We start from the raw sequence: 24,259 nt of genomic DNA, 5'->3' as shown, positions 1-24,259 counted from the left end.
CATGAATGGGCCGCATTGCGGACGTATTGCTATGAGTTTACGCGATGATGTATGTTCGGGTTAATGCTTTTCTTCTAGCCGTCTGAGATGTGTATCAGTAAGTTACAGTGAGTTGCTGATCAAAGTCCGTCATACTTTTTTTTATATAGAAATTGGCTTATAGATTACTTATTAATACCATAGAGAGAGCTATTGGGACTAAGTTTTATTTTATTTAATGCTTAAACAAATGGTAACAATATGATGATGTGGTGAAAATGTCAGGGATGACAAAACTTCACTTTGGTTTGTGTTTGGGGGGTGAGGAAGATTATGGAGGAGCAGATTATTTTTCATCTAGGGTATAAAATATCCTTGAGCCGCTCCTGAGAAAAGATAGTAGTTTGCATGAATTAATTAAGTCAAGTGCTTTGAAGAAGTATGTACTTGCGTTGAAAGCAAATTTCTGTTATCACACTCCATAGCAAAAAAAAGTAGACATACCAACTAAAAAAAAGAAGAAAAGGAAACATACAGTAAGAAAAGTAATTAACTAGAATACCACATATTTGTTCTTCGTGTGTAGAACAACGCAGATAGAACACAGTGGATGTTCTGTTAACAGACGATTAGGCGCGTCACAGCAGCCGACGATAATTGATGTAATGCAGAGATCGTTCTTAACGGAATGACGAACCTCCTGAGAGAGAGAAGTTAGTTGAAAGCGCTTTACGAGTAACTCTAATGTCAAGGCAGCATCTTTGGTCTACCAAAGAAATAAATAAACATCATTAAGAAGAATAAAAAAAAAACGAAAGCATATCGCTTCCCTCATTTCTCTGACTCTGCTGGGGAAAAAGTGAAGAAGCGACTTCTACAGAAGGAAAAAATCTTAAATGCGCATGCGCGATAACATTGCGACCCCTTCTTGAGAAGCAAATTAAACATTTTTTGAAAGGCGGTTTGTTTCTATTCCAATGCAGTTCGGTGAGTGAAGACGACTAGAGAATTTTCTAGGCAGCATCCGTAGCGGCAGCGGAGCTAAAAAAGGGATGCGATTTCGTACAAAAATCATGCGACTCGCCGGAAAGGAATCGTAGTAGGGATTTTTTTTTCGGTGGAATTGGTGAGTGAGTGTTAATTGTTTACTAGGGCAGTGATAATCGGAATGAACGTGTGGGTTTGTGCTGCTCTATTTGCAGTATGGGTATGCTTTACAACGATCATTGGAAATGCAGAACAATCAGGTAGGCTTTAGTATTAATTGTTTTTTAATCGGTTACATTGCATCTGAGATTTTGAGAGCTGCACAACATTTTTTTATATTCTTATATTTCGATGTCTCTTATTATTTACTACTAGTTGAATATACCCATGCGTCGCATGGGGGCCGTATTTGGAAGTCAACACCTGTGGGAGTATCACTATTGATCTCAGCGACCGCGAAAACTATGGATTTGATACTAATGTCGGTCATTTTGGCCTTTTTTTTTTTTTTTTTTTTTTACATGTTTCGGTGTCCCCCCCAGCTGTCTCCCGGCCCGCATGCAATTGTAACTGAATTTGCAAGTCATCGCTACTGGAAGTGTCACCATTGATTTCAGCGACCGCGAAAACTATGAATTCGACGCTAATATCGGTCATTTTCTACTACTTTTACATGTCCCGGTAAACGCCCCCCTGAGGCCCCCTGGTTCGAATTTTGACAAAAACGTTTAATTCTGGTCTGGAGCCTGGAACAAGGTATCCATGACTAAAATTTGGTAACTCTCGGTCAATTTGTCTGGTTCCCAAGCCGGTTCCAGTAAACGCTCCCTCTGAGACCCCTGGTTCGATTTTTTTTTTTAAAAAAAAAACGCTTCATCTTGATTTGGGGTCTGGACCAAGGTATCTGGACCACAGGCCGCACACAGACAGACCAACACACAAACAAACTCTATTTTATTTATATTAGATTGTTTCATGATGTCAGTTGTATGTGGTAAACAATATTATAGTATAACTTAGTGTATGATAGATGATAGAAGCACAAGACAATCAAATTATTATTATTTTATTTTTTATTTATTTATTTATTTTTTTTTTTGTTTTAAGTAAAACATTTTTACAAAATCATCATCTGCTCGGGCTTAATCTTTCGGGACATGCGGAAGGACATTTACTTCACTACTTTGCATTAGATAGATGTTCCAAGAAAATTCGAGACGACGAAACAACGACGAGTCTCCTGAAATCGAGAGTCGGCTGCCTGTGTTTCGACCAATCAACACAACACAATTTTGTTCAGCTTTTAAAAAAATATTATTATTAATTTTGCACTACAGTTGCAGATTGAATTATTTCATCTACGAATCGGCGTTGCCTATCCCAAATCACTTAAATATGAGGTTCTTAGTGTTTAACTTACTTTTCAAATCACTATTCTACTTATGATAAAATAAAATTTTCTTCTTCGTTTAGAAACTTACGTAATCAATTGACATTACATAATCAAACCTTCAAATATTTATATAGCAACTTAAGACTTACAAAGTTTGTTAGTGAATTCTCTACGTCTGTGTGTGTGTGTGTGTGTATGTTATTTGCGATTTTTTCAATTTTGAGCCCTCCAATCGATAGAGCATCAAAAACTATATTCGTGCCACTCTTACCGTTCCCGAGATATTGGCCCAAAAAAAGCGGATATGGGGAGATTTAAGGAGCCATAGAGAGATGATATTTTGCGAATTTTTCAATTTTGAGCCCTCCACTTTGAGTGTGTGTCTTCGTAAAACAACAAATATCGTATAACGTTTTAACAGAACTCTTAAACAAAACATGTGGAAAAAATTTAGTACTCAAGGAAATTATAAATGGATAGATATATTACAAGAATATTGTCTAATGAGTATAATAAGAAAGTACATAGAACAATTGGTATAAAGCCTATAGAAGCCTATAGAAGAAAAATGGTTTTTGAAGTTAGTTCTGGCAATGCTCTTGGAGCATTCTAAGCTGGTGTTTTCTGGTTTCTGGACACTTCTATTTTAAACAAAATGTCATAGAGATGATTAGTTCGGGGAAGAGAGGCAATTAAGTTTAAATAGGTAATATTCCTACAATATAATTAACGTTTAATGAAAACAAAAATCCTAAGACCAGACATATACAAATCGATAATCTCACTGAGCTGAACATAATTAATATTGGTGAGCGGAAATCGACAGTAATATTTTGAGACTATTGAGAAAAACAAATTCTTAGGGCGTTAAAAAATAGAACATTTGAGACTGTCTCGCCCCGAAAATGAGCTGTAAAAATGATGTCTCGACTCGAAAAATGTATATTTCTCTATTGGAAGAGCTGGCGTCCTGTCTCGACTCATATCGTGCGCATCTCTATTTAAACAAAGGTATAGTTCGTTGCCAATCTGATGGAGTTGATTATTAGGACCGGATTTAATGTTTTGCCGCCCCTAGATAGAAAGATGTTTGCCGTCCCTAGGCCGAAAGGTGTTTGCCGTCCCTTACTCACTCTGACATACGAAATTTCTGTACAATAAAATACTAAAAAGAGACAAAAAAAAAAAAAAAAAAAAAACATTGTTTAATGCACACCTTTGTTTCAACATGTTTAATTAGAAATTTTACTAAGTTTCGATATGGTGATAGTATGTTGTGAGGGACACATACGCAGGGGAGCGACGAGCACAACTACAGCAATGTTACGTGCCCGTCTCTACGCAACTGTCTACTGCAAAATTCCACTTCAATCATCAAAGCCCGGAATTATTATTTGGAGGGCGTTTACTCTGACTTTTCTTATTATTTTTATTATTCAAATTTTGCAATTTCTTCGTGTTGCTTATTAAGTTTTTGTCCAACGTGCGCCCCTAGATCCTGGCCTATTGATCCTATTGGTAAATCTGGCCCTGCTGATTCAATATATATCTATTGTTTGATTTATTTATTTATTTATTTATTTTTTAAGAATGACAATTTGTTCAGGATGAGGGTACGTGTAAGAAGTGATACGGGATAATCGAAGAATTTTAGTGGTAAAAGAATTTGCCAGTCATGTATGTAGATGCATTCCTTGAAACTTTTTTCGCGACAATTTATAGTGATCAATTAACATTTAGATTCCTTTTTTGAACTAAAGCCCTGGTTTTCCACTTACTCGACTTGATACCACCTAACGACTAGTCGATTTTCTATTTTTCTTTTTCTTTCTTTCTTTCTTTTTTTCTTTTTTTTCTTTTTTTTTTACAGTTGTTGTTCAATCAAATCGAATAGTTTCTGAATCCGATTATGGACCCTTGTTCAACTATTTTTAACCAAAATATTATTAGCATTGAACGAGAACAAAAATAAATGTGAAAAAGATGAGACACGTAAAAATCGATTGATCTGACTGAATTTAACAAAATGATACGGTGAGCGTAAAAGGACATGTATATTTTTTTTCTTCTTTAATGGAGGAAACTAAATTAATTTGTAAATCTAAAAATTTATGCTCTAAGACAGTGGTCGCCAAACTTCTGAAGCTTCTGATCTACCCTTCGGTTTTTAAATCCTACTGTGAGCGACCAACCAAAAGAACTACCAACTTTTTCTTTTAAAAATCTTACATTTGTTTATGGAGGAATCAAGGTTAGACAACCAGAGAGTTAACGCGATCTACCGAAAATGTCCCCGTGATCTACTAGTAGCTCGCGATTAACGGTTTGGCGATCACTGCTCTAAGAGAACCATGTCACTTATCGAGATGAAACTTATACTGAAATATTCTCCCAATTTAAATTCTTCGTTATGACGTCAGAAGGACATCAGTACATAGTATGGTTAAAAATAAATTACGAGGGTCATTCAAGTTAATCCAGGACTTAAAAAAATACAAGAACAAATTTCAAAGTGTTCACTGTTCTTAACGGCAGATCATCCTTGCAATTTCAGGACAGGCTATGCAACGATTGTCTAGGATCAGCTGCTCCACGTACTGAATATTTTCAGGAATGACTACCGTGGACAGTAATCCACCACGACCAGGATCGTCAATAATAGTGATACGGCCATCTTTGAAGCTTTTACACCATTCGAATGTCTCACTGCGACCTAGTGTCTCATTACTGTACTGAGCCTGAAGTCTTCTGTAAATTTCAGCAGGTTTTATGCCCCTCGTTCACCCAAAAACTTCATCACAACACGCTATTCCACGTAGACGTTCACACTGTTGTCCGCCATCTTGAATAACGGTCTATTCAGAAGCGCGAGAAATGAGCGCCGTCTACCAATAACAAGACATAGATGCCAGTTTCTACTGCATACAAATCCTCCAACCTAGGCGTCCGTTTAACCTGGAAAGAAAAACGTCCTGGATTGAGTTGAACGACCCTCGTAAATATAGTCTTAAATTGCCATTAACTCTTTAAATTTTAATTTATGTTTCATTGAAATATTGTGCAAATATAGAAAACTAATATGAGTCAATAGATTACATTGATCTAAATAAAATAATACGATTAAGAGTAAATTCTCATGTGCAGTTTTTGAGAAATCCGAAACAAACTGAACTTTTGTGACGCTTAAACGTGCTAATTATTTATTCAAACCAGAACTTGTTGAAATTAGTCATTTCTGGTTTCAAACGTTTATCGTCATAAAAAAAGGTAATACATAGCGCATAAGCGGTTTTTGAGATCGATTCGGTGTCAAAAAGAGAACACATCATCACTGCCACAATACTCCACTAAAACCGGATGTGATTGAAATTTACTAGTACTTCCGGTTTCAATATTGTTTTCCATAGTGCAAAAACTCTAAAAGATATCAAGAAGCGTTTTTATGTAATCGGTTCGAAGTCTCAAAAATAGATTGTCTTCTCCGTAACCCTGTTTTCAAACCGGAAGTGCTAGAAATCAACTATTTCTGGTTTCAACATCTACCGCCATTGAATGAAAACGGTACTGGACAGCGAGAAGCGAGTTTTTTTTTTTTGAACGGATTCAGCGCCACAAGAGGATACCCGCAACACACTACCGAAACGGAAGTGGTTCAAATTTAATAGTATTTCCCGTTTCAATATTAAATTCCATAGAGCAAAAACGATGAGATATATCGTGAAGTGTTTTTTTTTTCCTATGGACTCAGCGTCTCAACAATAGGTTCCACATCCTCTGTTAATACTGTATTCAAACTGGAAGTGGTGGAAATCAACCATTTCCGGTTTCTACGTTGATCGCCATGGAACATAAACGATAATAGATAGCGACAAAAGCTGATTTTTTTCAATCAATTCAACTCTCAAGACAACATACCACCACAACCACCCAAAATACTCCGCCAACAGCGAAAGTGGTTAAAACTTACTAGTACTTCTGGTTTCAATATTTATTTCCCTAGAGGAAAATGATAACAAATGCCAGATATCGAATCAACACTTTTATCTATCTGTTAAAACCGGAAATGGTGAAAATTTACGATTTCAGGTTAAAACACTGATCATATGATGGATAAAACGGAAATAGTTTCAACAAGCAGTTACACACACACACACACACACACTCTCTCTCTCTCTCTGTCTCTCTCTCTCTCTCACACACACACACACACACTCACAGAGGGAGAGAGAGAGAGAGAAAGAGAGAGAAAGAAAGAAAGAGAGAGACACACACAGTACAAGAAAAATATGTTTCACCTCTAATTATATTCCTCTATTGTAAACGGAAATTATAACCATCAATTAGTGCTTTGTATTCCATACTTTCGTGTTTGCAGTGGAGCAAAATGAAATTGCAATATAATCATTGAGGAAACATACTGGTAGATTATGCAAAATAGAAAAATAAGCTTTTAAACCTGAGAACACCATTTACTATGATTGAACTAAACATTTACACCTTATATTGCTTTTTGTTCAACATTAATTTGTTTTGCATTATCAACGTAAACTAGAAATTTCTTTTTCTTTAGATATAAACTTACGCTACATTTCAGTTCATTTTGAAAATATGTGGTAATAAAGATCGTTTTCTACTTCTGAATTTATATATATTAAGCATATATTCAAATATTCTACTTCGTTGATTTGAAGTTTTACATTCTTTCTGAGCACCATCCAAACCTATGCAAAACGTGGATTGAAAAGTGGAGCGGAAGAAGCGAGATTACTAGCAGATCAGGGGGGAGAGCGATGGGGCGAATGGCCCTCCAAAAGACTATCTTTTCATAAGTCTATTTATAAATTATTGCAATACTTTGTTCTCACTTGATATAGAACTCCGTTTTTCAAGCCTACATTTATCGTCCAGGAGGCACTTCGCCCCAAACGATTCCTTTGGATTCGCTAGTGCATGGGATTCGAACCACAAGAATTCTAATAGTGAGAAATTGAAGTTAAGTTCTATCGCCGTAGACGTTCACTAATCTCATGCCCACCAGGAAAGACCGATGGGGCTAAGGCGCTTCAGAGGCAGTCATACCAGTTGCAGATCCAGGGGAGGGGGGCGATGAAACTTTCTTATTTTAGTATATATAAATAAAACCCATCCCAGAGCTCTAAGAAGCAGTATTACAACCCACCGCCCCCCCAGAAGTCCGTCCCGGATCCGGCCCTGAGTCATACTAATATTGTACTTCAGGAAGAGGGCAATTTGTCATTTAATTCAAATGTAAGAATATATTATTATTATTATTATTATTATTATTATTATTATTATTATTATTATTATTATTAATATTATTATTATTATTATTATTATTATTATTATTAATAATAATAATAATAATAATAATAATAATAATAATAATAATAATAATAATAATTACCATCATCAGCATATTTTTCCAAACTTCTTTTGAAGATATACCAGTAATTTCGTTAAGATAAAAGATAATATTTTAAAAAGAAAATTAGTACATGTAGGCTACGAGTAGAATGGATATAGCTTTGGGAGGGAACAGATTCTGCAATGCATCATCTGTATTCTAATTTTCCTTATTCCTGAAAACAAAATAAGTTATTTTAAGTACTGGATTAAATATGCATGTAACTGATGAGTGAAAAGAAGCACGTTAACCAGAGTAGATTGATTATGTAGCAGACATTGTGTAACTATTCTAAGCCTATACAATCTGTTAAAATGCTTTTCTTTCTTTCTTTCTTTCTTTCTTCGAAAGTACATGTACCCCTTGATAAAATTAGAACCGTGGTGGTTTAGTAGTTAAGAAATCTACCCAGTAAAATGACAGCCCAGTTTCGATCCTTGATTAGCGGGTATTCTCCTGATTTACCCTGGTTTTTAAGTGCAACTTAGGAGTACACCCAATCTCTGTGAAATGGATTCCTAGCGAAAATCAGTACTAAAAGCAGCTGAAGTGTGATCCTCTTGACCATACCGAGGTCATGAAAGTGTAAAGCAATATTGTCCTTGGGCGCTACCCAAATGAAGGACATACCTGTACCTTCTACTTTTATAGAAGTAATATTCTGAACTATAATTATCATATATCTTTATCATGTATCTGAAAAGGGTCTAGGTGAGGAGTATATACTGACATGTGAGTGTGACATCAGTTTGATGCTATCAAGTTCCTGAACTTTTTGTTACGTTTTCGATGCAAGTGTAGTTTTGCATTATCCTGTTGCAGCAGGGCGCACTTTTGGTTCACCAATGGAGAATATATTTTTAGCGTACTGCAGTATATATCCGCTCCAACTGTTCGGAATAAAGACTGGCATTTATGGTGCGAAAGTTTGGAACGAGCTCGAAGTAAATTACCTCCTCTCATAGGTCCACTACAGAATATGATTTATGCTCGAAATGGTTTTGATTCACGATCGGTTCTGGAAGTTCGGCCTTGCTTAATCACTACTTTTGCTCATTTAGATATTTTTAAAAAATCTACTTTTCGTCGCATATGACAATCAGTTTCAGGAAACACACATCACTTGGATTATGCAGCAGTTATCATCACACATCCATTCTCTTCTGGGCTTGGGCCAGGGTTTGGCGGCAACTCCTGCTGGTTTCCCGAGCTCGTGAAAGTGACACACTACAACGAAGTGGGACACACCGGGTTGATTTGATAAATCGTCGTGTGCTGGTGGATGGTTTTTCCTCAATGGCATGTCGTTAACTTCAGAGTGTGTAACCTTTGGCCCACCAGATCTTGGCTGATCTTCAACATTTTTACAACCTGCACGAAATTTCTGAAACCAACGAGTTGCTAAACTGTGGTTCACTGCGCTCTCCCCTTTGCATGACAAATGTTTTATTTTGCTGGCGCAACGTTGTGCTGAACGGGGTTCGACCACTCATCGTCACTGCTATTAAAAACTGACTGAAGACACTGATGAAGTTTCGGTTTCCGTGTTAAATAGTCCGCTTGTTACACGGCCTCTTGGACCAATGTGATCTTCTTCTGGTCGATCACGGTGTATACACATGCCTGCTGTTTGGGTTGTGGAAATATTGCAAGACTTTTGACTATACATTGTAAAATTGACTCAATTTGGTTACCTGATTTGGAAGATACTTCATTTGGTTTTCTTGACATACCGGATGAATCTTTTTCAAGGCACTACGCACTGAAGACAGATAATGGTTATCTGGCTTTCTGAAATAGTACAACATATACCGGATATGATTTCCGGTCTTTCCTTTTCAACCATCCTACACGACTTAGTATACTAAGCAGAGTATACTAAAAAAAATTTGTGTCAACTCTAAATAGAAAAAAAATATCTTTAATAAAATACAATAATTTGCAATGACAGTACTTCGGAGGTCCGAGAATTGTTGGAGGGAACCTGATTCTTCTAATTGTGAGCGTGCAACTAATCAACCCGTAACGTAGCTGAGGACATTTTTTTAAAAAGTTTAACTTCCTTCGATTATACACTAAGATTAAAGGAGATAGTGATGATGAGATGGATGATGGAATGATGGAAGTGGTAGCAAATAGGAGAATCATGGGAAAACCCACAGGCAGACGGTGTTTGTTCACCACAAAACCCATTTGGCATGAGCTAGCTCCCCATACACCAGAGGTTAGCGTTCTATTCCCTCTGACTCTCTCTGAGATGGAATATTTGCAAAAGAAAAGTAGGAAACTTTGTATTTTTTTTCTTTTAAAAACTAACTTTTGATATTAAGGTGATTCTATCACCACTTTCACGTATACAAGTTGGAATATTAAGAATAATATTGATATAATTATATAGATTGGAATAATGGCTCTTAACAGATTAAACTGAACAGTACAAATGGAATCACAGACAAATATTGTTTTACTGTATGATTAATCTACCGATCTCTGCCCGCCACCTTAACAATTATTAGTATAATCACAGTTAAGTGCTGTGCAGGCCCGCAACCAGCCACAGAGCTTTGGGGGACCATGAATATGTTAGGGGGGCCAAGTCATCAAAAATTCTCTTACAAATATCTAAATTGTGTTTCTTGAATTAATAATAGAATTTTGTATTGAGGTCTGGAGGGGCCAGGCCCCCCTCTGGTTGCGGGCCTGGTGCTGTGTATAACAGCAGTTGTGCTGAGTTCAAGCGTTATACGATAATGTGAAGTCTTTTCTAATAAGTAAGACACATTCTCCAGTGGAAAGTAATCGTCAAAATTTGTTGAGTAGCTTCGGACAATTACCTCGAATGAAGATTGTTTATTCCACAAGATCAGGTAGATTTACTTTCTAAAACAATGTGAAATAAATTTATAAGCTTGTTTGGTATTAATTACTCGAATTTCGAATTAGGCTCACCAATTAACGGTTCAATAATGACATATATCCACATATTTATATATAATTCTGACGTATTTCAAATTAAGTACACCGATTGGAGGAGAGGGCCACGCTCCCAACCAAACACCATTTATTTACTTTTTTTTGAAAAGTGAAAATCTAAACAATCGGACCAATGGGAGAAAAGAAATTTTATGACTTCCAGTATAAGTTGCAATATGCCAAAATTTCACATTATGACATTCGAAAATCAAGGGGCTTTGAAAGCAGTTGCAATTGTCGGGAAAGCAATTTCTATTAAATTTTTCTAGTGAGGATTAGGCAGAAAAATCAGCAATATGTTACAAAGTGCTAGGTCATTAGGCAGAATCGGAAGGAACCACAATTATGGTTACCAGGCGTACCAAATCTCACTATTTATTGATGTGGAGCGGTTTAAAATTTTTAATGACTTGTGCTCCCCCCAAACATATTTATGCACTTCCCCCAAACGTTTTCGGCTGGTTGCTGGCCTGGCTGTATACCGTTTGCAGATTTTAACAATCTTGAACTAAAGATGCTCCCTTCTTGAGACATATCGAATTATGGTTTTCGGTTTTGTGAACAGAACCGATATGTCGAAATCAGGCACGTAGAAGGGATTTCGTGAGGGGGGGGGGTCTGTGACATGAAAATCTGTGGTAACCACACGAGGGGCTCGACCATTCTTAACATTTTTACTGGAACATATATTGGTTCTTTTAGCCAGGATTTCTTAACGTGGGGGGGGGGGGAGAGGCGTGACATGAAATTCTGAAGACCCAGGAGCTCGATCAATCTAATCTACTTTACTATCAACATATATTGGTTTGTTAGGACAATAAAATGAGGATATGTTGGTAAGTATTTTAATAACAAACTATGAAAAAATCTCGAGTGAAAGAATAAAATAAAGTATTGAAAAAGATTTTACAATATTTAAGTTGTTCCTCTGTTCATTCAAATATAACAGTTTTCCTTTCATTATGACCTCAACTATTATAAAAAGTACATACTCAATAATGTCTTGTAAAATATTTTACAATATCTGCGTTCCTTTCTGTGTTGAATCAAATGTCAACAGAACTTTCTTTCCACATATTTTTTTGTTTTTATTATTCCGTCAACTACTGTCTGTTCCAAATATCAGGTTAATAAAGGAGCAGTAGAAAATTGTTTTTGAAATAACATGTTTAATACTGCAAGGATGCGATGACGAAAAATTATGATAAAAATGTCCACGCTGTTACACAACGGCACTATGCTTTCGGACGCTTGAAATCTCCCTAACTAGTAGCAGAAATTCTGAGAATTCCGTAACTTTTCAAGAAATTTCAAATTCCCTGACTCTTCGAGGATATCTCGCTCACCTCGCCACCATGTATTTCAAATAATACAAATCTCCTCATAAGAAAGAGTGACCAAAAGCTTCTTGTATTTTTTTAATTTTTAATGCTGATCTTCCTTTTTCTCATTTCATTTTGTTTCATCCTTCCTTAATTTTTTCATTTCTGGTCTAAAAGGGGGGAAAGTGTTTTGGTTCACTTCCCGAAACATGCTGATTTTTTTTTTTTTTTTTTTTTTTAATATTTGTATTTCGAGACCGAAATTCAAAACATTTTCGGTTTCGCTATCGTTACTCAGGGATGTCCACAGACAGGTATATTTTAGAGAGAACCAAATTTCGGGGCAAGAACAGTGTTTCTTCCAGACATTTTTGGGGGGGGGGGCACGGCCCTCTGGAGATCTGTGAGTGCCCCCCGGACGAGACCAATATAATAGTCTATAATATAGTAATAAGTAAAATAGTAGAAGTGCCCCCCGGAATACTACGTGTGCCCCCTCGGAACATTTTTTCTGAAAGAACGACTGGTCAAGAATGCTATGCCCAAGCCGTTCTGAAAGAGAGAGAGAGAGAGAGAGAGAGAGAGAGAGAGGGTGAAACTCCTGCCGTAAACAACTCTTATTTGAAGTTAATACACTAGACCTTATACTTAGAGCACATTCATGCGAGTCGTAATATTATCAAATAACATGACGGAAGTTTTTACTTTAAGATTTATTTTAAAGAAATTTAATTGTGTTACATGCAACAAGTCGGGATAATGAATACAGAAAAGAAATGTATAAAAGTGTAAGAGTAAACATGTTATAATAATAATAAAAATAGCATCTTAAAAATCCAAGTTCACATGGCTTAAGTGTTATCATGTCATTGACCTATATGATAACAGCTGTACTTAACTCCTGGCGTAATACGTCACACAGACGCTTTGGCGGTTCACTTTGACTATGGAAAGAAGGCATTATAAAAAGAAAAAATAATGCATACATTCTACACACAATATAAACTGAATCTTCCGACCTTCTTAGAAGAGCAGACTATCATTTTACATGTGTCTAAAGTAATATGATCTTTGAGTGAGTCTGATACCTTTGAGAAAGGCAGAAAGAAGGAAAGGGTAAATTTTAACCCTAGAATAGGGTGGCCAAATCGTAAACTAGAAAAAACGGGACACCTTTTATTTCTGGATAGGTTGCTCCCCTAAATATATTTTTTAGCCTTTCCGTTCTCTCTCTCTCTCTCTCTCTCTCTCTCTCTCTCTCTCTCTTTGTATCTCTCACAAAAAACGGCAAATTTACAATTTTTCCTTTTAAAACCTATTGAAAAGGTTGTGGAATTAATTAGATAATAAGTAACTATCAGGAGTTACAAAAAATTAAATATTTGAAAACATTACTAAAAATATATGAGCGCTCAAATCTATCACCGACAGGATTTATAATTACTCTCAGCATCGGATTCCAACTCCTTTTATTTGTATTGTCTTACTTTTAGACATTATTTCATTTACAACTAGTTTTCTTTTTACTTTCACTTTTATAGTTCTATACTTCTGTTCAACTTTCGTAAATGGAAGTATGTTACATCTTAATCAAATCACGGAAACACTGTACAGGTTACATTTATTCTCCATAAGACTTTCAGCCTCTTCCACTGCCGTCTGCGGAGCGGGGAGGCCTAGGAGGGAAAACAGTGCAGCCACCACATCCAATATTGCAAACGTCGTAATGACGTTGCTCAGTAATTAGACATATTCCAATATAATCACATAGCTTAGAAAATAATATAAATTAGGAAATTTTAGCGATTCGAAAGGTTTTTTGTACCCAATGTACGTAAATATGGGACATTTTGGCGTCTCGGGAGAAGTTTTCGGGACACCGGGAATGGTAGTGAAAAAACGGGACAATCCCGTTTTTACAGGACGGTTGGTCACCCTACCCTAGAATAATACGGAAGATTCATGGATTAATTGTGTTCACTATAGTTTCTCAACTTTATTTTTAAGTTGTTTAATATTAGGAGCGTTTAACAGGAGAAAGATGTCCAAAGATGGGACTTAAGATATCATTGACCCCTCAAGCGTAATTTCCGAGAAAATGGACAAGAACCATTTGCTATTTTGTAAATCTAAAAAACAATGATGCTGTAGGATAACCACAGCTCTGAAGTTATTGAAGTATAATGTCATCAAGAGTACAATGCTAGAGGGGGGGGGGAGGGAAACCGTCATGCACGCATCCAGAAATTTTTGTTGGGAGAGGTCCAAGCTTTCGGAGGGTCAAATACTACAAACCATTGCATCTATGTAATATTGAACGGGTATTATTCTGCACCTGAAATGACGATGAGTAATTGTAAAATATTTACGACTACACCTTTAGGGGGGGGATGATAGAACTACATTGTTTTAATAAGAGAAAGAGTACAGATCAAGTGTAAGATCAAATTTTTTACGCTAGATTAATCCTTTCGCTGTTAAACAAGTATAGTTTTATTGAAAAAGTCTTGTTGAGTTAGGAAGTTTTGGAGAGGGAGGGTCCGGACCCAGTGGATCCCCCGTGGGTGCGCGCCTTGAGAGCGTCCCCTCCCAATGGCAAGGCCTACTCCCGACTGCCTCACCCAAGTAATGTAGATCAAATACTATTAAAAATATTTTCAATAATAAAAAAAACTACCCACTAAAATTGTATGCGTCCTTTCACTTGTCACCCCCTTAAAAATTAAAGCTGGCGTTGTCACTGCTCATCAAGCATTTCATTATGACATTGGCAAGATAACAATAAGATGTCGCGCAAAATTAATGTCCAATGATAAGGCATATCAATCAGTTACTCTCAATAACCTGCCAGTGAGAAATATGACACGCATATGAGGGTAAACCCCATGAGTAGTTTTAAAAAGGAAATTGACAAAAAATAGTTCTTATGACGCTAAAAAGTGTCATTCATACCCCCCCCCCCAATCAAAAAAACTGTTTCCACACTCCTCATCGAGGGTTTAATTGTAACATTAGCCAGATGATAGGGGTATGCTATGGTAAATGCGAGATAATAACCTAAAATTATCTTATCTTTGAATTAATTGTTCCAAAGTTGTAACTCTATTAATCACGACTCTGGAACTCACTAACTGAATAATTAACACTTCTGACCATAGTATATACAGTGTTGCCAGACTCGGTAAGCAAAATTACACACACCTTCCGTCCAAATTGCACAATTTTACACACAAGCTGGAAGACAGTGCACACACCATTACACAGTACATAAGTACTTAACTATATGTATATTATGTCTAATGACGTACATACCTATACGTAAACTCATGTCCAAAATGATTATCGCATATCTATAACAGGCTTGTTGTGCGAATATATTTGGATAATGATATCGCAGGGTACATTTTTAACACTCTTACCATGTGTAGAATCGGCAGAGACATGTATGTGGTAAATTTCATGTCAAAAGATCTGTAAATAAGAACAATATAAAGAAAAAACTTTTTTTGTCCATTTAGCAACATTTTGATGTACTCATTCTAATTTTCGTATTTATAATTTTACTTTCAACCATGCGCGCCGACTATGTGGGTGCTCCAGGGCTCCGGCACCCACATAAATAATCTTGTGAGTGCGGCACACCCACAAGGTTTTTAACTTGAACCCGGGTTTCAACCAGTTTCTCTTGCGTTTAAATCAGTCGTGTTACGGACTGAGCTAGGACATCCCCAACTTATCCTTATAGTACCGGAATATTTTACTTTCTCACAGCACAGGCCTTTATGACAATGTTCATAAAATATTTTGAGTAAATCAATCAAACATCGAGACTTCCCTGAAAACATATAGGCTAATATGACCCGCCATTGATATGCACCCACACAAATCTTGGAAAGTCTGCGCCATTACTTTCGACGTACTTAATGTTTTTAATTGGACATCGGCTACTGTGTCGTTCATCTGTTTGCAAAATGGCATTTTCTTCACAAGTGGTGAGAAGACAAAAGACTTCTTACCACCTCCTTCTCATGTTCTGGCCAAAAACAAGGGTCAACATTCATTCACATTGCTTGTTTGAACAAAGCGTCTTTGCTTGGCGATGTCATGACACCCGCCTCTGAAAAACAAGAAGTGAGCAAGATAGGTTTTATCATACTGTAGAGAAAATAACAAGAGATTAACAATAATAACAAATAACTTATTTTCTCTGTGGTTTTATTGCGCTGGCCTGGATTCAGGCGTTGGAGCTCGTTTTTTAGAAGGCAATTTTCAGGGGGAAAAATAGTGGAAGTAATGAATATTTGAATGAAAGGAACTTCGTAAAAATCATCAATGATCAAAATTTTTAATTGTGCAAAATTACACACAAAATGCACACAGATTGGCATTACACACAAAATGCACAAACAGGCCAAAATTGCACACATTTTGTGCAATTACACACACATTGGCAACGCTGAGTATATACAATTATTTATTAAAACTAAAATACAGTGTAGCGGTTTCGACAATTTAACGTTATCTTCATCAAACACAAACTGAGAGATATTTTCAGAGCATAGAAATATATACTCAAGATATTCTCTGACAGGTGAGTATATATTTATATGCTCTGAAGATCTCTCTTTCAGTTAGTGTCTGATGAAGGTAACTTTAAGTTGTCGAAATTGTTACACTGTATTTTAATTTTAATAAATAAGAGTATATACTCTGGTTAGAAGTGTTAATTATTTGAAAGTTGTAAAGTACACATTTTCTGTAATTTCGTTAGCTTTATTTGTTTGATTATAATTTTAAATCATTAATCTAGCTAAAGTATACGATAAGTGTTGCAATTCATTAGATTGCATATCTCACTAAGTACAAGTAATTAACTTTTTATCTCAAAGAACTTTTAAGTACATCGCCGCAGAAACAAAAGAGCTTTATTGGATCTTATATTATTCCAAATCAATCTAATCGGAATTGACACATCTTACTTTCCTAAAATATTGCTTTAGGCCTATATTATGTTATCGTCTTCTAAGATTTCCCAGAAATCTCTTATTTAAAATACAGTAGAGCGTCGATTATCCGAACGTCGGTCAACCGAACGACCGCTTAACCGAACTGTGTACTCGCTCGCACCTGTTACTCTCCCACCCTACCGTCCATCATCCCCCTCACTCCCAAACCAAGTTTGCCACAGTAGTCGCCGCACTGAGCCACCGCTGGCGGAACATTGCTTCTAATGGCGCCTTCATAAGGCGCTGCTGACCGGCCAAGCCGCCAGTCGCTGTGTTTCAACAATCAGCACACTTCTGTCGGTTTGGCACTGGCTGTAGAAGTACAGTACAGTACAGTACAGTCAGTACAGTTCGATTATCCGAACAAACCAGTTTTCCGAACACCCATGTCCTCCAATTACTTCGGATAATCGACGCTCTACTGTATTTGCATATATACCGCTCAAATTTCTCAAATGAGCAACGTTCTGCTATATATTTGTTTTGTTATTAGAAAAAAGATAGGATGGACTAGTTTGCTAGAACATTCAAGAACTACAAATAAATTACAGTATATACAAAGCGTTTCAAATATGTTTTTATAACGCTTGGAAGGTGATTATATTCACAGGAACAACCAAAAGTGCCTATGTAAAGTTGAAGTTGAGTTGAGTTGAGTTGGTTTTGAGTTTAACGTCTCGTTCAGCAGCGAGACCTACTGATTAACGTGGAGTCTGAACCACATGAGCTCCCGCCGGGAATCGAACCCGGGTCTCCCACGCCAAAGGCGACTACGTTAACCACTTAGCCACGAAAGAGATCATAAACTTGAAGTTGGATTCGTATCTAAGTTATAATCCTTGCAATGTAACAGTACCTAGGAAAATACTCAATTTCAAAAACTAAATTAGTTCTAGGTTCCATGCTTATGTCAACTTGCCAGATTTCTGAAACTCCAAACTGGGACATTCTTAATGTCAATAAGTTTGCAAGATTTTAAATTCTTTCATGTGACTCGTCCAGTTCCAAGACGGTTCTTGTCCTTTTATATTAAATCCTAGAAAAAACCGAGAAAAACTGTAGGATCGATGCGTTTTGCAGAACTGGAAATATTTGAGGATATTCAAGTTTTTCATATGAACACACTGAAGTATTCTCAGCAGATCCTATACTTTTTCTAAGTTTTCTGGGATTTTCTGTAAATGGACAAGAATCGTTTTGGAGCTGAACGACTTATTGTCTGAACGTCCACCATGAGCAATAGAAAATTCCGATCCGTACTGGAAACATTTCACTCTATCGGCCCCTTCCTTCAGTACAAACTTTCTCCAGAAATGAAAATTCGTTTCTCAGCTCATCATTAAACGTACACACTCTATTAGGTAGTGTGAACCAGAGATGTGCGTCTACGCGTAAAAAACGATAGTTTACGTTTACGTGTCAACTATGCGTAGACAATGTAAACAACATAGACTATGTAGAATATGTCAACAACACGTAATTTAATATGGCATCGTGGACAATAAAGGAGCTTTCCTTTGTCGTTACCTTGCGAAATTGCGTACAAAATAAAATGCCTAGACCAGCGAATAGTATTTTTCGAATACTTAGTTTCGTCTTGATGAAGGAAAATGAAAAATATGCTAGAAAAAATTGGCAAATACAGCAGATTCAAGACTGAAAGCCCACAGGTGAGAATTAGTTTTGTAAATTTCATTATAAAAGCAGTGCTCGAAGTGGAAAATCTAAGGAAGTGGTATGTGCAGAGCAGAGTAAACATACAGATTAGATAATTCCCTCTACTTTTTATATGTTAGTCGTTTCCCTAATCTTTCGCTGCACCGAAGTAAAACAACTGAATGAGGAAATATGAACAAACGAGCAACGAAATTTTTCCTTACATTTGATAGTGGTTTTCTACATAGTCTACATGGGAAAAGGTGTAATGTAGGTTACGTATAGATTACAGTAGACAATCGCGTAGACGTAAAATTATAGTTTACGGCACATCACTGGTGTGAACCAACTGAAATACACGTCAACTATGAGTAATACTCTTTTGCATACACTACAAGACTAAAACACAATGACCCAATGCATAACCATAGATACCAACTCGTAGAACTTAAAAAAAAAAGTTGCCAGATCATACATCTAAAATGTCACTAAACCACAATGAGAAAAGCACTAGAAGTTGTTAAATAAGTTTGCGACTAGAACTAAATTTTTGGCGTCTGACCGGCACTAAATACGAAACCAACCAGGACGACCTCTCAAAGCCGAGACGTCTGACAAGCTTATGTCCTATAGGCTACAAGAGACGGACAATTAATGAAAATGAATGAAAGATTTGGTGGAACAAGAATGTAGAAGAACCTCCAAAAACCAACGGACACAATGTTCTTTACCACATTCTCACATGGACTGGGATCGAGGGGTCTCTGCAATTTCTTTAAAAGCTGGATTACTGAACATACTTCCGTTTCTTGTTTTAATCCTTTCTTGCACTTGATATCTTCTATCTACTTATTTCTTAGTTCAACCAATCGTCAGACAAACGAACATTAATACATCGAGGATAATTAAAAATCCACTCATACTCTTCAATTTCAGTGGAACTCAAACCACAGTGGCTTTCGTCGAATGGCCACCAGTCTTACACTTCAGACCACTCGACCACATCCAATGCTTTACCACTGATCGAATGCACCTCTGTCTAATGTTAGCTTACGTAAAACAAACATTGATAGATTTAGAGGAAGCAATCTGATTTATTTATTTATTTATTTTTTTAAACAGAGATCCACACTTGGACTAACTAATAAAGAGTTTGTAATTCAGGACTTTAGGATGGAAATATATCTTTACTAGACAAGTTATACGAAACTCTTCTGTAGGCAGTTTCTTTCGTGGTGTCAGAAAGAATCTAAAATTTAGTACTTCATGACTGCCTTTAGAATTTCCTTCACAACTTTCTCTAAAGTCTTTACGTTGTATGTTCACAGTGTATTTTCTACCTTTTCGTGTACTCATCTGACCTCGGCTGGACAGATGAGAACACTTAATTCAAACTCACTTTTTTCCAATTTTTAACTTGTTTTTACCCTATTTTATTTTTAGACCATTTTTAGTTTGATACAATATTTAAGTTATGTAGAACAGTTTATATTATTTATGTCTGGTGGCATAATAAACGGAATCTCAAGTTATAATCTTATACAAAGTCCGTAAATATTTTTGTACTATTTTGGACGATTATTCAAAAGCCACAAAGTAATATTTTCACGATTTAACATACTATATTAATAAACATTTTGGTCTTGGCATTCAAAAGTTGGATTTTGGTTACCAAAAAGTACCGTTTTGATAACCGAAACTATTGTTAGCGCTATACAGATGAAACTACAACTTTGATAATCGCTAATTACTACTTCTGCATAGAGAAAAGATTACTTAATTGCTAAAGTAAGATCGGTACCGTATGTATTTTAGAAACATTTTCAATTTTATGATGGGATAAACAATATAATATAATATAAGGAAATATTTTCCAAAACTATCTAGGTAATTGTTCATTAGGTTTTCTTCACGAGATTTATTAGCTTCCTTTAAAACTCAAAAATAAGTTTGTTTAAGGAGTGAACACGTGTAGTAAGCTCTGATATCCTGATGTTTCTTCTGTTGCCCATCTGGGACATATTCACTTCTGCAGCAATAAACTCTCTTCTGAAGTGGAGAGAATGCTATAAATTCATTTAATGGGTGGTTGCTTCCTTTCGCATTCTTGTTTTTTCAGTTGTAGTTTCTTTTTTTGTCGAATTATCTTTTCCTAAGTTTTCATTTTGTTTTTCTTTAACACTTAAACTTGTATCATTTATACTAAGAATTACAAATTCTCTATATGATTGAAACAATTATCTTCTAGAAATATCTTAACGAGATTATGTAAATAAACGTTTTTTTTTTTGTCCATTTATTATCTTTTACAGGTTTTAGTCAAAGGAATTTACAAACGTCTGTAAATGAAACTAACCTTCAAATGTAGGAGTGATTTTTTTATATATATTTTATTTATTTGTTGCTTATAAAGCCATGATTAGTAAACAATAAGTCCAATACAATGGTAATTTTAGAAGCACTTTTTACATGTGGCATTTGATTGTTTACAGTTACGTATAGCCATCCATCCATCACGTTACTGCAGCTTTTCTAAACACATTTTCATTCATTACAAATATGGCGCGTTCAGCACATAAGGGAATTAAGTCCATTTTTGATCATGTTTTATATACTTTACCTTTAAGGTGTCTATCTGAAGCTCGTTTCACAGCTTAAAAGATTCATTCCAGATGTAAATAACTCATATTGTTAAAAAAAAAAAAAAAAAAGATATTAACTTTTTTCATTTACTTAACCGGACTGTACAAGTTTTCTATCTTTTTCTTATTAGTTTTTTTACTTCGACTGGATTCCTATGTACTGTGAGCACTCTATATGTTATTATTTTATATTTAAAACTACTGATTCCGTGTTATTGTACGAAACAGTTATACTGAATTTATGTAGAATGTCAGTTCGTGTCTTTATGGAGTAAAATGTACTGCTATTCTTAGGCATAGTTTTAAATGTTGGAATCATTCTTGATTTTTGTTTTTCAAAAGAGTCTAAGCACTTACAGAATGCAGGGGTTGCAAGAAGGGAGGTACGCAGCGGATGGGTTTTGGAGGTCCGGATCCCACCGAAATCCCGGCTTTTTTTTGTTTTTGTAAATGTAATCTAATTTTAGCGGTAATTTTACAAATTTTAATATAATTTATCTTTATATTTAATTTGGATCCCACCCCCAACGAAGTAAATTCCTTTATACGTGCCTGGTCGTAAGAGGAGACTATAGGAATCTTAGTGTCTTGTTACCTCAAGAACAAATGCACAGTCAATAATTCTTCCGACCGAAGACAAATATTTTCTAAGAAGGATGTGTGGATTTATTCACTGACAAACAGATTTTTAAGTTTAGAATAAAATATAAGTGGATGCAATAGATTTAAACAATGTCATGCAAATTTCTTTACTTAAATATGTAAGAAATTGTATAAATATGCCTATATATTGGTGGTTGGATGTTTTTTAAAACAATTTATCTACTGAAATATGCTGAAATTTTCGAGCATTTGCTATTGATAGAGACCGGATGTTTAGGCATTAAAAACTTGGAAAATTGGCAGGAAAATAGGCGCTTAAAATTTAAAAAATAGGCAGTAAAATAGACACTAAAATGTAACTCGAAATAATGAAGATAAATACTCAAAACAATTAAAAAATAGATTCAAGTCATAGGTAATGTTGAAAGAATATACAAACATACCTGTTTGTTAATATCTTCTTTTGCTGTATATATATATATAATGTATGCATGCAATTGTAATGTACCACGTGCTTCCATTTACAAATACCTAATAGTGTTATTTATATTATATAAATTATATAATTTCCCAATGAAGGCTTATTTTGAAGAAATAGCATAGAATAGGCAACATTAGGCACTAAAGCAATTATTTAGGCAGTAAGGAGCCGAAATAAGCAAAATAAAATTGGCTGAAATCGAAACTACAAAGCCCCATATAAACTTTAAAACATTATTTTGATCAAATCTTCAATATTAAAGAATAGGCATTTTCCCTAACATCCGATCTCTAGCTATTGATATCTTGGGGATCACTGGTTTGGCAACGATGGTTTCATTGTCTAGTACATATGATCATACTTTCCCATCTCATAACACAGTATATCCTATCTAAGTTTCGTAGTGTGGAATTTTAAAGTGACAAACTACATGAAATATCTATCCTCATACACGATCAAGTGCAATGATATCTCCATTAATTGATATTTCTCAATAACGGGCAGATCTTTTTATCCCGAGAAAATTATATGTATTATTAATGGACAGTAACACAGAATAAAATAATTTTTACAATGGGAAAATAAATCTGCGATACTGTACACTAGACAGGTACAGAAATTTTCAAACATAAACTAGTGTATGCAAATTGTACACTGCAGGGAACTATGAATTTTCAGAATTTATTAATGATGCACGTTCATATTGTGTTACTTTTACTTTCCGTAATCAGAATGCAAATTAAGGGATTTTTACAGGGGAATTATACTACTTCGAAGGAAAATGAATACACATGAAGTACTTTTGCAGTATATGGCCAAATAAACACGTACCTTAGCGATTCTTCCATTTCTTTACAAAGGATACGTCTTCCTCATCTCCCTAGGAATTCGGACACTGAATACAATAATTCATTCATTACTTGGCTATATACAGTTACCAAAATTTTTATTTATTTATTTATTTATTTATTTATTTATTTATTTTACCAGGACATGTCCTTGTTTCTTTCTTTCTAGAAAATGCGTCGGGATAGCTTTTTAAAATATTATGTATCTGTGGTTTGAAGATATAACAACTTATATGTTCGTTCTTCACACGGGGAGAATAGATTTATGTACAATATTTGAATCCCTATTCCCTTAGGATACGTATTTCAATGAAAATATGATGGTAAGAATTCATAAGACATTCTACTTTTACCATACACCTTATCTTCCTAGAATACGCCCTTTAGTCAAATTGATGTGAATTAAAAACTCCACTTGAGGTAGGTACTAACAAGGGCGCCTATGTTGTGGTTTCCAAGGGGGGCAAGTATAAGCGACATTTCAAATATAGTTTCAAATTTTGCTGTAACTATTCTAAAAATTCAATTGAGTTTTCGATATTCCGAAGTACAATTTCTTCTAGGGGGGCGAGCGCCCCACCTTGCCCCCCTAATGGGCGCCCTTGGGTACTAACTATGTTACAAAAGTAATTTCAAACGGGACAGTTGTTTTCCCGACCCGTAAACTATGAATTCAACATTAAATCTCAGTTATTTTTGACATATTATTTTTCATTCCTTTTTCCCTTCATCTTCTGATAAGCTGAAATTGCATTATTGAATTGAATTAAACGATATCAGAAACATTAGTATTCTTTTCAGCAGCTCTGAAAACTATGGATTGCACACTAATATCAGTCGTTTTGGATTATTTTTGCATGCCACCCGTTCCAACTTTCTCTCCTTGCACTGTATTGCTTCAAGTGTATTTTTTCCAGATTGTAAGTCATATGTCTACCAAGTTT

At 35.5% G+C, this 24,259-nt stretch overlaps 1 protein-coding gene across 1 annotated transcript in view; it reads left to right on the top strand.

Moving 5' to 3' along the window:
* The first annotated feature begins 932 nt into the window (after positions 1-932).
* Positions 933-24,259, top strand: part of LOC145690181 (uncharacterized) — a 214,669-nt gene continuing 191,342 nt past the window's right edge. Inside the window, exon 1 of the mRNA XM_081764817.1 lies at positions 933-1,226. Coding sequence (XP_081620943.1) covers positions 1,148-1,226 — 79 coding nt within the window. The 5' untranslated portion in view covers positions 933-1,147. The remainder of the gene's footprint in view (positions 1,227-24,259) is intronic.

The sequence above is a fragment of the Thermobia domestica genome, chromosome 7 (assembly GCF_964235325.1).
Source record: "Thermobia domestica chromosome 7, izTheDome1.hap1.1, whole genome shotgun sequence".
NCBI classification, from domain to species: domain Eukaryota; kingdom Metazoa; phylum Arthropoda; class Insecta; order Zygentoma; family Lepismatidae; genus Thermobia; species Thermobia domestica.
Note: the sequence above shows the minus strand (reverse complement) of the source record. Positions and strands in the feature narration are given on the sequence as shown.